The following is a 16,719-nucleotide window of genomic DNA, read 5'->3' on the forward strand; positions in this document are numbered from 1 at the left end:
GGGGGCTGGAACCAGGAGGGCTCAGAGCCTGGCTATCTGTACACAAGCCCCTCACCCTGGCTATCCAGGCACCTCTGTGAAACCTTGGGATGTCAGGAAATAGCCTGAAAACCTCCCATCTACCCCATCTTATCATTTTATAGCTGAGGCTCAGACATAGGAATGGACTTGCCCAAGTCACCCAATTAGGGTCAGACTAGGACCTGAACCCAAATCTGGGCTCCACAGATCATGCCTGCTCCCTGATACCATCCAATCTGCCCTTCTCCTTGAGAGGTGTGAGGAAGAGTAGAGAACTCACTCTTGACAGAGGCAGGAGCGTGAGCCCCCAACAACCCCCAGCCTTCCTTCCAGGACCCAGGACTTTGGGAAGATGGAGAGACAGCCCCGACAATCTGAGTCACTCAGGGAGAAAAGCATTCCTCTGGAAAGGCTTTTTCAATCCTCCTCTACATCAAAAAGAAGTCTTAGTTCGGTGCTAATGTTTCTGCCACTCGCTAATCCAGCATAAGAGAGGACAGGCAGGCGTCAGAGGCCGCAGGATCTCTGCAGAATTTAATCCTCTGTTTTGTTTTCATTGGAGCTATTGTTCAGTTGCCCACTATTTACAGATACCGATTTCCCCATTTACACTAATGAGGTCGTTTCCTTTGCAAATAACTGAGTAAAATAGTGAGTAGATGAAAACTGTATTTTAAAGATTGCTTAATGGTCTTAATTTGCAGGCTTCTCTTCAGTAGTGAGACGTGTGTAAATATCGAGGTTTGCGAAATGCTTTTACAGAGACTTTAGTCTGGTAAACACATTTTGAAACTGCATTCCATTATCTATTTAGGCCTCAGTTAAAATACGCCTTGCATACGGGTTCGGGCTCTAGTTCTTGTTTTAGGTTTTGTAGGAGCTCTGGTACTGACATCAACATTTTTGAGATTTAAAAATCACGTCTGGGCCTTTTGAGCCATGATTCTCTTGCTCAGGCCCGCTTCCACTTCTGGAAGTGTACTTTCCTTCCTGATAAAACTTTCCTTTTTACTGTAAAAAAAAAAAAAAAAAAAAGACAAAAACAAAAAAACTACAGCCATGCTACCCTGAACATGCCAGATCCCGTCTGATCTCAGAAGCTAAGCAGGGTCGGGCCTAGTTAGTACTTGGATGGGAGACCATATAGGAAGACCAGGTGCTGTAAGCACAAATAAATGAATGAATGAGTGAATGAGTGAATGAATGAATGAAAATCACGTCTGGATTAAAAGGCCAGTAGACAACCCTGCACAGTGCCCACCTCTGAGTTTTGGTGGCTGGGTCTCTTCCTCCGCAGACACATTCTTGAGCTCCTCACTCCAGATGCAGAATTCCTCCCTATCTAATACTTCAGTATGATTTTAAATGACACTTGCTTTTAATAAGGCAATTAATGAAACCAAATGGCCGAGAGAGGGAAGCTAACAGCACAGGGGAGATGCAGACGCCAAAGCCCCGATGGGACGCAGAAAGGTTTGACGGTGGTGCCGCCCCACCCCATCCGGCCTGGCGCCCCAGCCCTACCTTCACGTCCTCCACCTTCATGCGCGTGCCCTCCTTGCCCACGAAGATGTCATCGATGTCCACCAGGATGTAGCGGTCCAAAGGCAGCGCGAGGCGCTTGCCAGTGAGGAAGGCCACGGCGTCCACAAACACGAGCTTGTGCAGCCAGAAATTGAGGTTGTTGCCAAAGAGCACGCGCTGGATGCCGTCGTGGAGGCCCAGGTCCTGGACCACCGTGGCGTGCAGCGCGGCGTGCAGGCCGGCGTCCGCGCCCAGGTGCGGGATGGACTCGGACGAGCGCGTCTTGGCCAGCAGCACTGGCTCGTAGGTGGAGTGGTTGGACTGGAACACAGTCCAGTCCTCGCCGGGCAGCACGCCCTTCTCTACCTCGCTGGGCCGCGTCACATAGAGCAGCGGGGACCTGGGGTTGATGCTGCAGTCCTTCAGGCCCAGGTTCGAGTGCAGGAACAGGGGGAAACCTTTGAGCTGTGCACTCAGCAGGCTGTTCTCGTTGGCCTGCAGCCGGGGTGAGGCGGGGAGGGGAGAACGGAGCTGTCAGATCCCGAACCCCGAGGGGCCGTGGAATATCAGGTGTACACTCATAACAGCAATGTCAACAGGATTCATTAACCTTCGTGGAGGGCTTGTCACATACCTGGCCCTGTGCTGACCTGGCCACGTGAACCCACCTTCGCCTGTCACAATATACTAGCTAACACGTATGACGTACTTACTTACCAAAGCCAGGCGTCGGGTTCAAGCACTTTACATGCAGCGGAGCTGCTAATCCTCACTCACAGTGGCTCTGCGATGGAGGCATTACTATCATTCCCCTTTTACAAGCGAGGAGAATAAGGCCCAGATGGGGAACTTGCCCAAAATCACACAGAGAGAGAAGTTTAGCAGTTGAGGGTATGGACTCTACCACCAGACTGCCTGGCCTTAGGCAAGTTATATAACCTTTCTGCGTCTTGCTCAGTTTCCTCTGCTATAAAATGTGGCTGAGAACTTGATAAATACCTCAAGGGGTGCTGGAGGAGGATGAGTGCTAGCGCCGGCAAAGTGCTTGCAACGGGCCAGCAGCATGACCATTTGCTCATTCGGTCCTCACGTCAGCCTCAGGAGCCAGGTTCCTTTGTTATCCCACGTCACAGGTGAGGAAGCTGAGGCTGTCCGAGGACTGCGGCCCCCAGTTGCACAGTAGTCAGGGGAAGCCACAGTGTGCGGCCAGGCGGTCTGGCCCTGGAGCCCACACACCTGAACACGAGGCTCTCCTGCCTGTGGTTTCCAAACTGCTTTTACCCCAAAACCCTTTCTTCAGGAGAAAGGGGAGGTGATGCCAGCATAGACGAGATCAAAGAGGAGATATCTACTTGGGAATGCAGGGACAAAGACACCCAACCCCCAGAGACCTCCAACACCCTCAAGGAATCCAGCTCCCTGTAACTCCTTTCTCCTCCCAGAGTCTGCTCCGCCCAGCTCCCTGGGGATCTGCAGACAGTGCCCCCAGCCCCTGCTTCTCCTCTTCCCTAGGCTCGCAGCCCCTGCTCCTTCACACCATCCCTCGCCCTCCTAGCCACCTGCTTCTGCATACAGTATAATTTGTCCTTGTCCCCGTGCCAATTCCATTCTGTCTTCCTGGCCTGGCAAACTCCTGTTCATCCTTCAAAACCCATTACATGTTAAAGCCTCGGATGTAGCACTTTTTATTTTGGCTGCTACATTTCTGCTCAAGGTCTCTCTCCCACCCACCGGTCTGTACCCCCTTGAGTGCAGGGGCTATGTCATTTCCACCTTTGGATCCCTGGAGTCCAGCACAGCCTTTACACCCATTGGGAGTAGACACACCTTTGATGAATAATTGGATTTTTTAAAAGAATGAAAGAGGAACAGACAGCTCTCTAATACCTGGCACAAGACAGCTTTTCAATACAGGTTTCTTTTGTTCATTTTATAACTATTCACTGTGTATTTAGTGTCACAGATACAGTGAGAAAAGACAGAAAGGGTCCCTGTCCTCATGAACCTTAAAGTTAAACAAGGAAGAGAGACAGCAATCAAAACCACAGACATAAACAGACGTCAGTGTTTTGGTACATGCTGCACAGAGGCCATCCATAGTTCTAGATCAACAGATAACTGGGCATAGTCAGCTGGCTCAGGTAAGGCTTCCTGGAGAAAGAAAGAGACTTAGAGAGTAAATAAGCATCACCTACAAGAGAGGTAGAGGCCAAGTTCAAAGGATAGCAAGTGCAAAGACCCTGAGGTAGAAGAGAGCTCAGCACAGCCAAGGAATAGCAAGGGGCCAGCGGTGTGATCAAGAAGAGGAAGTGATGAGGCAGAAAGGTCAGCTGGGGCCAGACCTGCAGGACACTGGAGGCTTGGAAGTGGCATGGATAGCCATCAAAGACTCCATCAAAGGGTTCTGAACAGAGGGATGAAGGGTTCCAATTAACATTTTAAAAAGACCCATTGGCCTGGCATGTGAAGAATGAGTGGGGCGGGGCAAGGCAACAATGGACAAAGGGCACCAAATGAGGCTAGAAGGGGAGGCAGGGTGGTACACAGGGCCACCCTGTAGAGCTGGCCAGGTGAGCACTGCACAAGGGCACTCTGTTGTGCCCCAAGGTGGAGCTGCATCCTCCCAGAGGGTGCCTCTTACTATCTCCTTCATGCAGAAGTGCTTTTTTCTGATTCTTACAAAGGCTCTGCAGAGCCTCATAAACTGTGGTAAGGAGCCTGCACCCCAGGCGTACCCGCCAACTCACCACTCCTGAGCCAGTTCCAATCCTGAGAGGCCATCTCCCCCAGCCCAAGGTGCCCCACAACCCCTAAGCCAGCCAACACTGGCCAAGGATGAGAACTGCAGAGACCGTGGAAGCCAGCGACATTTCAGGCCCTGTCCATCACCTGCTGCGGCCTGGGAGACCACACTGGACCAAAGGCACTGGGGGATCCCATTTCAAAGCCCCGACCCTGAGGTGACTGCCAGGCACTGGCAACCCAGCCAGTTGCTCAGCTGGGAGACACCGAAGAAGGGAGGAAGCCAAGTCGCTGACCGTCCATTCCAGTTGGCAATAAAAAGAACCAGCCGGGGAAGGGAATGGAGGGTAAGCCTCAGCTTCACAGAGGCTGGTCCCCACTGCAGGCCTCACACTATGGGAGGGGAAATCCTCCTGTTTGCTAACACCAAGGACCCACCCAGGAGACACCAAAGCTTCCAGTGGGGTCATCCATGCAGAGGAAGGAAGCCCAGATCTGGGAAGTAAAAGGCCTAGTACAGATTTAGACAGTGACTAGCTGATGACCTTGGGAACCCCACCATCGCCTCTCCTGGCCTTAGGTCTGCCTGCTCTGACATGCTCACCTGCGGCTGGGTTAGAAACCATGAGTGTGGGTTGTCAGATCTTGATTCTCACTTACTAGCTGTGTCACCCTAGACAACCATGTAAATTTTTGAGCCTTATTTCCTGCCCTGTAAAGGAAGTACTTCCTTCACAGGGTAGTTGTGAGAATTACACGTGATAAGACTACAAAGCAATAAGCTCAGTGTCTGGCACATAGTGTGCAACAAAAAAAAGAGGTCGGACAGTTCTTGTCAGTTCTCTGCCCGGAGGTGTTCGGCCCCAAGGCACCTGGACTTGCAAAGCTGAGGCATGACGGTGTCAGAAACTGGAGCTACCAATGAAGAACTGCTCCCGCCCTCAAGGACCTCACGAGAGCGCGCGCTGGTCAGAGCTACAAGACTAGGTGCGATCGCCAACTGTTTGCCAGACACGGAGATGGCATAGCGTGACAGCTGCCATTCACTAGGTGGCTCACTGCCTGATTTTATCTTCAACATGGCCCAGTGAGGCAGGAGCCGTGACTGGCTCCAATCTACAGATGAGTTGAGCACCCTGTCCAAGGTCGCTCTGCTTCTAAGTGACAGACAGATCTGAACCTGGATCTGGGCTTTTCAGCCCCTGCTCTCACACTGACCTGGGAATCCAGCATCAATAGGAACTGGAAAATGAGTCTCCAGATCCTTGGGGTCCACGGCCTTCTGCGTTTGGCTAACCCAATGCGCAGCGTGCAAGCCGGCCTTGCAGAAAGAGCCGACAGAAGTAGCTTGACCACCAGAGGGCGTCCATAAGAGCAGAAGGTCACTGGCCTCTGCTCAAAACCAAGGAGGGGGAGCGGGTCTCGTCTTATGCAATAGGTTAGGAAGAGCACTAAGGGTTGGAATTGCCACCTGACCCCACAGTGAGACTGAGCAGGTCCCTGCCCCTCCCTGGACCTCATGTTCATCTTGTATAGCAAGGAATTGAGGCTAGATGTCATCCAAGTTCTGTTGTACAAGTTGAGTCCGATGACCCCAGTCCACTGCCTGGTTTCCAGAAACTAGGAGCTCTGTATGCTGGGTGTGTCCTCTGATGCCAATTCTACTAAATAAATGGTGTCTGAGGCTCCTGGACTCAACACACAATGGTTACGACTAAGGCCTCTAGAGCCAGACTGCCTGAGTTCTAATCCTAGATCTGTATTTATTGAAGTCCTGAGCGTGGGCACATCTCTTCACCCCCTCTTTGCCTCTATTTCCTTCTCTCTTAAATTAGGATGATATCTACCTGCCTTGGAGGATGGTTTATGAGTGTTAAATGAGTTAATTCACATAAAGCATATAGGACAGACAGGGCATGGCGTGGGGTGAGCAATCAATAAATGTCAGCCATTCTGACATTTTTCAGGCCTGGGGCTCTGACTTTAACTTAATGAAGCTCATGGCAGGAAAGGGACAGAGTCCAATAGAAAAGAAAAAACAGATAATGAAGACAGTCTCACTTTATGCCACTATAAAGCCATAAACCAGGCCAGCGTTTCCTAGAGGGTGCTTTGTAAGGGAAAGGGGTTTGTGATCAAGCCAGTAGGGGAACAAATCTCACCAGGTGGCTCTACTGCAGGACTTCTAAGGGCCTTCCATCGGCTCACAAAACCTTTTTTAGTGGCAGAGCATCCTGCTGCATTAGCACATGAAAGAACACCCTGTGGCAAACCCACCTCTAGACCGGGCTCCTCCCAGCACTGAGCACAGGGCGGGTATGCACGGGTGCCCATGCGCGCCAGGGGACGAGTGGCCAGCCAGCAGTGGACGTGGGCCGCTTCTGACCCACTTTCTGCTCCTGTCTCTGCCAGGGCCAAGCAAGGACCTGCCTCAGGACCTGTGCACATGCTGTGCCCTCTGCCCGGAAGGCCCTTTACACAGAGAGCCACGCGACTCCTCCCCTCAGTTCCCGCCAGTCACTTTATCCAGGATGGCTCCCCTGCCATTCGATCAAAAAGAGCCTCAACTGCCATACTCATTATCCTGACGCCCTCTCCCCACTTTATTTCCTTTTGAAGTTATCACCATCTGCCACGTGATATGTTTATTTGTTCAATTGTCCGTCACTCACCCCACCCCCCGTGAAACTGAAGTGACAGCAGGGACTTTGCACATTTGGATCACCACTGTGTCCCCAGGGCCGAGTAAAGGACCTGGAACACAGTAAGCACTCAGTAAATATTTTCTGAATGAAGGAATGAATGCCCCCAAGCACCCAACTAGAGTCCCGACCAGTGCTTGCTTTCCTCTGAGGTCAGCGTGTTCTGGCCAGAGCCTCTGGATTCCCCGTCCAGCTGTCCCCGACTCCCCCCTCTTCCAAGGACAGCTTCCCCCATGACACTCTCATGACACTCTCAGCAAGGACTCTGATCCCAGAAGCCATTCTGGGTGCCCCACAGAGCCCAGAGCGGTTCACCTGCCCACTGGGATTTCTTTTTCCTCTTCCTTCCAGTGCAAAATGGCTGACTCCAGAGGTGCATACATTCCACACCCCATCACGGTCAAGAGGAAAGAGCGCAGGATCCAGAGCCCAAACTATCTAAGGCTGGGTTCAAATCCTGGCTCTCCCTCTTATAGGCTTCACGGCCTCATATACATAACCCTCCTGAGCCTTGGTTTACCCATCTGCAAAATGGGGACACACTCCATCCCTTGGGAGGACTGCCTTCACAGGTTTCAAGGGGCCTAGCAGAGCATATCCCCTCCTACCTCACGCCCACCCCTAGGGCCTCCTTCAGAAAGTGCCTTCTGTGTGCTGGGTCCCCTGTATGGCAAGCAATCCCTCTGCCAAGTGCTCCTTATAAAAGCTAATCCTTTAGCTACCAGGCACAGTGCTCCAAGTGCTTTACACACATTCAGCCATTTAACTTTCACAACGACCCTGGGAGGAAGGCGTTCCCATTATACCTATTTTAAAGATGAGAAAAGTCAGGCACTCAGCTAACAAGTGTGGAGATGAGGTTCAAACTTAGCTAGAACTCTCAACCGCTCAGGGACCCTGCTCCCTGCGTACCTTGAAGAAGCCAATGATGCCCACTCCATAGGCCACACAGTACTTGTCCAGCAGCTCCCGGTTCCAGGCGTCCAGGTTGACATACTTGAGGATGTTCTCGTAGATGATGAGGGCGAAGCGGCCACGGCCCTTGTCGGTGAGCGTGGGCATGTCCCCCTTGCCGGGTGCAATCTCCGTGCGGTACTTAAAGCGGCTCGACTCCAGGATGGCCACCACCTCCTGGCCCAGCTGCGAGTAGAGGCTCTCCACAAACACCAGCACCAGCGGGTCCGTGCGGGCAGGGGCGGCCACCTGCACGGGCTTGAGCGGCAGCAGGCGGCTGGGGGCCATGGGTGGCGGGTCCCCACAGTCAGGTTCAGGGGCGTCTGCCGAGGGCTCCAGGCCTCGCTTCCAGCCATACAGGTAGTAGGCAGAGACAAAAACGCTGAAGAGGCAGAAGGCGAACAGCAGGAAAAGGACGGCCTGCGGGGACACGTGCCGAGACAGCCTGCGGAGGCGCGCCAGGGCGGGCATCCTGGTCCCCGAGGCCTCGGCCGCCAGAGGCCTGGCCTGCCCTGGCCACTCCGCGGCCCCGAACAGGAGGAGACACTGGAGCTGTCCGCTGACCAACAAATTCACAGACGCCTAGCAAGCGCGGCCCTCAGGGGGCAGCAGGAGAGGAGGATCCGGGCTGCCGGCCCTTCCTCCCAGCCGGGGGGCGCAGTCCGCAGGCTGGTTGCGCTCCTTCCTTCCTCTGCGCCCCTTTATGTCACCATGGCAAACCCCCACGTGGTCCTGTGTACAGCAGAAGTGCCCCAGGGCATCAGGGCCTCCTGGGGGGGCCGGGCAGCGGGCTGCAGGACACTGGGTAGGCCCCGGGGTGCCACATGCCTCTCGCTTGGTGGGGCCCCCAGGGCCAAGGCTGTGGAGAGAAGAGTCAGAAGGTGAAGAGTCAGACAGAGTGTGGGCTCTGGGGGGTCCTTCGACTGTGGATGTACAGAACCTGACCTAGGCAGGTCCAAGTTCAAGCACTGCTGCCCAACCTCGTTGCATGATTTAGGGCAAGCTCCTTAATCTCTCTGAGCCTCAGTTTCCCCATTTGTGAAATGAGGCTGACGATAGTACCTACCTTACAAGAGAGGCTGGGGATTAAGTCCAAGCATGTATATAAATCACTCAGAGCAGCAGCTAGCATCTAGTGTCTAAAATAGCAGTTGTTATTTATTATAATTATCAGAGTCCAAGACTAGACCAGAAAGAAAAACTCCTGACGCAGGAAGAAGTAAGACAATGAACACTTACAAGGCCGGGGAGCTGGAGGTGAGATTCTAAATAGCGATGCCCAGTGCTGTTTATAATAGCAAAGGACGTTGTTTACAGTACCAAATGCCCAACAATAGGGGATCCTCTTTAGCAATTAAATGTGAGCATATGATGGCATCCCAGGCAATTATTTACATCATGTCAAAGAAGAACACCTGCTGACACAAAAATATAATTACCATATAGATTGCGAAAGTGGAAAACAGGTATAAAACTGTCTGCATATTTTTGGTAAAAAAAAAAAAAAAATTATGCGTAGGCCAGAAACCAGTACTAAATCCCCCCCCCCAAAAAACCAAAAATGTTAATGATTATTTCTGGATGATTTTTATTTTCTTCTTTTTGTTTCCTAAATTTTCTACGATAATCATTTATTATTTTTGTGAACGTCAGAAAATAAATGCTTTTAAAAGAGGTACTCAGACACAAGAGACAGGGGTGTGAAACGAGAGCCTGTCTTGGACACCGGGTCTGCTCCCACTTCTGCCGTGACATGCTGTGTGACCCCGAGCATACCCTGCCCTCTCTGGACTTCCTGCTTGTTAAAGAGGGTGTGGGGCCAGATGATCCCTGAGGGCTCTTCCACCTCTGATTGTCTACAATTCAGTACCTACTATGTGCCAGCACCACGGGGAACCCAAGGCCACCAAGGAAACAGGTACCTACAATGCAGGGTGACAAGTGTGACAGTGGAGAAAGGAGGGTGTTTGAGAGACCTGAGGGCCACTTAACAGCCCTGAAGGGGAAAGAACCGAGGAAAGCTTCCTGGAGGAAGTGGTCCCTGAACTGACCAGAACAAGTAAGATATTGAGCAGGGATAGGAAGAGGGAGGGGCATAAACGGCAGCCTGGAGACGGGGAGTGTGCAGGAGCTGTCCAGGGACTCTTGCAGCTCGAGCTGAGAGCAGGCAAGAAGGGGCAAGTTCCCTGGCAGGAGAGCTGGGGTGGCTGGTCCTGTTTATGCCCAGGGTGCACCCATGTCCCATTTCCCACTGTTAGGGCAGCCCTCTGTTCTTCTGCCGCAGCAAGCCCCACCCCTCAGCCAAAGGCCAGGATGAGATAGATGATGCCTTGCCTGCCACCGAGGCACCTGCCCACTCCGGCCACCTGACCCCACTTCCCCTTTAGGTCCGGGTGCTGTGGTGACTGGTCCTCAGTCTATTGCATTAACAGCTTTTCAGCATGTGTGGTAGTGATGCAGCCAACAGTCTCAGGCATCTGGGGCTCATAGACCCTCATGGGAATCTGGTAACATTTTGCAATAAAAAATGCACATACGCTAGAAAATATTGTAATGATTTTAAGAAGTGCAGACCCCGTGCCCTAAAACCCATCCGTGGCTCTAAAGCCCTAGGCCAATAGAGCTTAGCGGTTAGGTATGCAGACAGGTGGCTTCTTTCAAACCCAGCCCACCACCCAGTAGTTGTGTAATCCTGGGCAAGTTAGTCAACTTCTCGGTTTCCTAATCTGTAAAATAGAGAAACTAGATAAGCTTCCCAAAGTTGCGAAAATTAAATGAGCTGATACATAGGAAGCACTCAGAGCCATGGTCGGTGCACAGCACTGAGTGAGGGTCAGCGCTATTACCATACAGTCCTATTGTCTATTTAATGTATTCACCATGTGAGTAACAACTGAGTCCACGAAACACTGTAGAGCTCTGTGCATGTGTGCTCCCCTCTTCCCTCCTTCTCTCTCTCTCTCTCTATCTCTCCCTCTCATGTCTTTCAGAGACTGTGGCCTTTCCCAGGAACTGGGCGGATAAGCAAGAGCCAGATGCTTAGAGGCCGGGAGGCTATAGAGAAAGCCATGGCAAAGTCCAGGTCCAGGCATGAGAGAGGGTAAAGGGAGCAAGAAAACGAGCCAAACAGTTTCAGTCCTCTGAGAAGTCCAAATACCCTGGGGCGGGGGTGGGGAAAGCCAGCTGCTTTGTAAACAAAGTGCTGGCCACCAGCGTGCTGGCTGGGGACCTCCAGCAAGGCCCTCACTGCAATCCCCTCCAAGGCCTGGTGCCCGCCACACCCGCCTGCATTCCAGAACCCTGTGAATCAAAGGATGGAGAACTGGGGGGCTTCTGATCCCCGCAGCCACCGAGGCCTCAAGGACAGCTGGGGGCTGAGGCCTCAACAACCCCTACCGCCTTGGGCTTGCCTGGGCCTTGCAGACATCACCAGCCGTTTTAGTAAACTCCAGCCTCGCCCAACCAGTCACCAATCTTGCATCTAGGCCTAATGAAGTTTCCATTGCCTAGAATGCCTCCCCCTACCCCTTGGGACACTTACTCATCCTTCAAGACCCCAGTTACAGTATCATCACCTCTCTGAAGTCATCTCCATGCTCAACCACCCTTCCTTCCCCCATACCCCATTCCTCAGGCTCCCAGCCCACCCCCACCCCTGCTCCACAGCTGGAGGCTGAAAACCAGGACCCTCAGGCTAGGGGAGGATGTGTGTTCTTGGACTTGTACACAAGTTTTCTTTAATTTGAGATAAGTTATCAACATTTTTAAATTAAGAGATCTCACATAAAAGTTAGAACTTCTAGCTTCTCTTTGAAAACATCGTGCTCTGGTGACACTGGGCATGCACCTTCACGGGCCACCATCACTGGAGGCACTTACGGCACCTGCCTATGTATTCCACAGCCAAGCTCCTTCCTTTCTTGGCTTCCCGCCCAGCCTCTGGGTGCACCTGAGCTTATGGACCATGCAGAGTAGACTCTGGGCATTTCTACACACGGCTCTGAGGCCTGTTGCCTGCAGATCCTGGGGCTGGATCAGGATTTACTGACCTCTGCATGGGCAGGCCCTGCCTGGCACCTGACACACAGCGGTCCTCCCAAAATACCAATGCCCCACGTGCCTTGGTGCCCTGAAGGGCAGGAATAAGTCTGATTTGTCCTGGAAGCTTTCCCCAGGCATAAGCCCTTATTGAGTACCCCAGATATGAATGAGTGAGCAGCTGTTATTATTCCCAATTTACAGATAAGGAGACTGAGGCTCCAAAGTGAAGTGACTTACCACAGCCATGTAGGAAAACACTAAATCTTGATCAACAGGTTTCCTTCCTGACTTCAAATTAGGTCTGTCATCCCTCCATGAAACACAGAGGTTTCTATTGACATACATACATACATACATACATACATACATATATATATATATGTATATATATCATTATAATTATCATCATCTTTATTTTTATGGCTACCATAGAGCATTTCCATGAGCCTGGCCCTGTGCTAAGCACTTTACAAACTTTGTCTCATTTAATCTTTACAATGAATACTGTCATTATTCACACATTTACAATTGAGAAAAATGAGGCTCAGAAGAGATTAAATCATTTGCCAAAAATCACACTGCTAGTAGATGGCAGAGATGAAATTTGAACCCTGACCCCGTAAGAAAGAGCAGGCTCTGGAGCCTTCAGGGGAACCTTGGCTGGGATGGGAAATAGCATGAGGGGGCCTCAGCCACCAGAGGCCTCGAGCCCTCATCCAGGCTCCCACTGTGCTCTCCCAGCCCTAGGCCTAGCTTTCCCTGCCAAGGTGCCGGGGATAATGAATGAGATGCTCTGGTCGTCATGGAGACACCATGGCAACGCCGCACTTTCGGGAAATACCACGGTAACTGTGGCCACTGCTCTAGAGTTGAAAGTCACTCCCTACCCCACCCCCCACTCCAAAATTCTCTGGTTCCCCCATAATCCTCTCTAGGACCCAGAGAGAAAGGAGGCAGAGGTACACGGGCCTTCTCAGAAACCAAGCTATCTAGAGATCAGGACTGGCGAGGGGGTCCAGCTCTGCCCTGGATGGACAGGAGGGCTCTAGGAGTGCAACTGAGAGCTCCCAGAAACTGATCTTCCTGTGCCTTTCTTCCATGGTGAAGTGCATCTAATACATAACTTGCATGTACTTGGTGACGACTATGTGCAGTGGGCCTCCTGTTAAAGTCTGTATGCTGTTTCGCCCCAAAATCTGAGAGGCGGCAGTGCACTGGCTGCTAGCATGGCAGTTAAGGGCTCAGCTGGGAGCCAGCTCACCTGGGCTTGAATCTGGCCTCCATTATTTAGTAGCCTTGTGACTGTTGAGCAAATCTCTCAACCTCTCTGAGCCTGTTTCCCCAAGTATAAAATAGAGTTTATACTACTTATCTATCTCGAAGGGCTGTTGCCAAGACTAAGAGAGATGATGCGTGTAAAACAGCTCAGTGCCTGGTGCATGGTGATATAGGTTAATAAAATAATATCTATTTAACAAATTTGGAAACCGAGGCTCAGGAAGGAAGTGGCCCAAGGCCACATATCAAATAAATAGTGGATCCAGAAAAAGAGGAAGGGAGGTCAGGTTTGGGAGTCCACTGGGCATCAGGGACAAGCAGATGACCTCTCGCTGTTACTTCCTCTACTTACTGAGCAACTACTAGGGACAAGTATGGCCCTGGGCATCAAAGATGCAGGCCTCCGCGCTCCGGGCCTTTATGTCTCTGGTGTGATGCTGCCACAGGGTGAACGGAAAAAGATCCCTGCAGCTCTACATACTCACCCAATCCAGATTTGATTTCCTGCCTGAGTCATTCTTGACAATGTCCCTTAAAACCCACACTCACATACACACGAATGCACAGGCAAACTCCCATGGTACTGACATGTTCACAGGGTATCATCACAGGCCTCTGGGCCACAGGCACAAGTATGGGGTGGAGAGCTGAGAAGAGGTGTAGGAAGAGCCCTACAAGCAGGCTCAAAAGTATATGAATGGGCGCTGGGCTTGGGGGAGGAGGGCCGGCTGCAGGCCAAACTCTGGTAGCCCCACATGCAATCCCAGGGCCACTCCCCACAGCTGAGCCAGCCCTTCCCAGTGTGTCACACCCCCAGCACAGTCACACCACCACCACTACCCAGCCACACCCCACAGCCACCCTGCCCCAGCCTGCCCCACCCACCATATACAGCATAGTCCAGAAAATCCTCCACATTAGCTTCCCAGCTGTGCGGGAGTTTCTCCAGTGCAATTACACCCCTGGGAGGCAGAGACCAGAAGCAAATCTGCTGGAATTTGCTGCAAGCCCCATCCCCCACAGCCCCGCAGTGCTGCCTGGCCGGGGGCCAAGCTCCAGCCTATCAGTCACCCTGGAGTCCAGCGCCGCCACCAAGGGACTGTCAGCAGTCTGGCTCAGAGTCTCAGGGCCTCAGAGTGTGCAGTCCACCTTACAGTGAGCACCCGGAGACACTGAGGCCTAGAGAGAGAAAGGGAACCCCTGGGATTGTGTGGGCCAGGCCTGCCCCACCCTCACCTACCGTGGCCCATTTTCCTGTCCAAGAAAACTCTGCCCATCCCCTTCCAAGGTCAGCCTCAGCTCGGGGGTTGGACTTCGCCAGCTATGGATTTCAAAAGTCCTCCCTGAGCTCTCCTGTTCTGCGTCTCACCATGCAATGCTGGATTTACGCTGCCAGATGTTAGCGGCTCTCAAAACTGGAACATCGGTCCCCCAACTTCACCGGAAGCTTTCCAAGGCGGAAGCGTTCTCCTACCCATGGTAGGTGCCCAAGAACCATGTGCCCTTGCCAATTACCTTCCTCTTTTGAGTCTGCTGTGAGGGATCTCCAAGCTAAGTCGCATTAATATGAACTTCCTTTCATTAAACATGATGTGCCTGTGCCGCATGCTATCATTTCATCCTTCTAACAGCATCATGACCTACTTTCCACTCATTTAACAGATGAGGAAACTGAGGCCCAGAGGGAGCCCGTGCGTTGCCCCAGTGCACTCAGAGCGAATGAGCAGGTGACAAGGAATCTCGGCAGGGCTCCCGGGCTCAGGAGCCTGGCTTGATCATCCTTCAGTTCTGGGGCTCCTCCGTGTCCACCCAGGACCCGAGAGGGCACACATATCCCATTCTCTGGTGCCTCTGAGTGGTGCTCTTTCTGCTTTTGTTTTCATTCATTTTATGTGTGTTTTAACATAAAAGCAGCCTCTAATGATCCTTCTTGGACGCAGACCCACAAATCATCCATCAGTCAACAAGCGAACAAAGCATAAAGCCCTGGTTTACTCCTAGGTCCTCAGCGGCCTTTGGGTTTGTGGTAGGGGGCCCTAGCAAGGACTGCCCAGCAAGAAACCTCAGGAACTTAGACCCGCTTGTTGAGAATCTGTCTTTCTTCCAACAGCGCCTAAGCTGAGAGTCGACCTTTGCATCAGCTCTGGAGAAAGGGTTTACCAAGCAAACAAACAAGACAGCTTAGGGGAGGGGTGGAGTGGGGTACAGGCAGATGAGGACCAGCCACCCTCCAGTTCCAAGGACAGGCTCCCCTCCAGTCTCCCTGAAGCTCCCAGCACAGACTGAGATGGGCAGACCCATCACAGGAAATGCTCCTCATTATCGCATGCAGCTTCCCAGAATAGGGCTTTCTCTGCCCAACCCCCAAATCCATCTATGAAACAGTCAAATCCCTCCCTATTTTTCTTTGGCTCAGATCATAGGCACTCGAAAAGGACAGAATGATATTTTCTTGCAAATATAACCTCCCTGCCTGACAGCAGCCAGCAGTGAGTGACTGAGCTGGTAACTTGCCAGCCCCACACCTAGGCTGTGCTGAGAGCTTTTCCTGATTTGTCACACCCAATCATCACACCCTAAGAGGTGGCGTCACTGATTTGTGCACATTACGGATGAGGAAAACTAGCTCAGAGAAGGTAAGCAGCTGACTCAAGGTCACACAGCTGGGCAGAGGTGGAGCCGGGATGGCCCCAAGCCAGCCTACCTTGGAGCCCCCATTTAAAGCGCGTGTACAGTCCTGCTGCCCAACATTTCACACCATTCTCGAGCCAGGCCTGCAGCCCAGGGCAAACCAAAGAGAAGCTTCGTGCGGGTGGCCAGGCCCAGCTGCCACATGCAGGCTGACCCAGCTTCTCCTGGGACAGGAAAGCCTTCACTTGCACAGGGGCACTGCAGGTCCCCAGAGAGGCAGCAAGGACCTCAGCTGGAGAGTCCTCACCCTCTCCTGCCCCAGGGCCTCGTCCTCCCAGATAGGCCTGGACCTCTCGGCAGAGGCTTCGTGCTAAGGAAGAAGAGAAAGAGAGGCAGGAGTAAGGGTCAGAAGCAAGAGATCTTAGCTAACAGCCAACAAAAGGATGATGGTGACCAACGTGCTATACACGTGTGCTGCACGCCAGGTCCTACGGCCAGCACTTCCAGGACCTCATTTATTTGTCATGTATGCCCAATGAAGCAGAAACAAAGAGACCAGACCCTGAACTTCTCCCTTGTCTGACACCCCTGCAGAGGAGCTGGAAAATGCCAGCGAGGCCCACCCCCTCGCCCTCCCACATGCCCGCTCCAGGTCTCCAGATGACTCCTGAGAGATTCTGAAAAGCAGGTGTACTTGGGGGTCTCCATCTCAAGGATGCAGACGCTAACATCCTGGAGTCCACGTCAGCATCCCAGCGCCTCCAACTCACTCCCTGTGCGCCTCCGTTTCCCCAACTAGACAGTGATGAGTGTGGACTAGACCAGA

General features: G+C 52.4%; 1 protein-coding gene and 1 pseudogene across 4 annotated transcripts in view; one reads left to right on the plus strand and one right to left on the minus strand.

Annotated features, from left to right (window-relative positions):
* NDST1 (N-deacetylase and N-sulfotransferase 1) overlaps positions 1-16,719 on the minus strand; it is a 53,484-nt gene that overhangs the window by 17,279 nt on the left and 19,486 nt on the right. For all 4 annotated transcript variants that reach the window (XM_016118715.2, XM_016118712.2, XM_036224109.1 and 1 more), the window contains 2 exons: positions 7,902-8,802; positions 1,546-2,040 (listed from right to left, as the gene is read on the minus strand). In XM_016118715.2, the coding sequence (XP_015974201.1) occupies positions 1,546-2,040; positions 7,902-8,414 (1,008 nt within the window). In that variant the 5' untranslated portion in view covers positions 8,415-8,802. The remainder of the gene's footprint in view (positions 1-1,545; positions 2,041-7,901; positions 8,803-16,719) is intronic.
* LOC118605955 lies at positions 1,071-1,189 on the plus strand (annotated as a pseudogene).

Source organism: Rousettus aegyptiacus, unplaced genomic scaffold (assembly GCF_014176215.1).
Source record: "Rousettus aegyptiacus isolate mRouAeg1 unplaced genomic scaffold, mRouAeg1.p scaffold_m13_p_7, whole genome shotgun sequence".
NCBI lineage: Eukaryota > Metazoa > Chordata > Mammalia > Chiroptera > Pteropodidae > Rousettus > Rousettus aegyptiacus.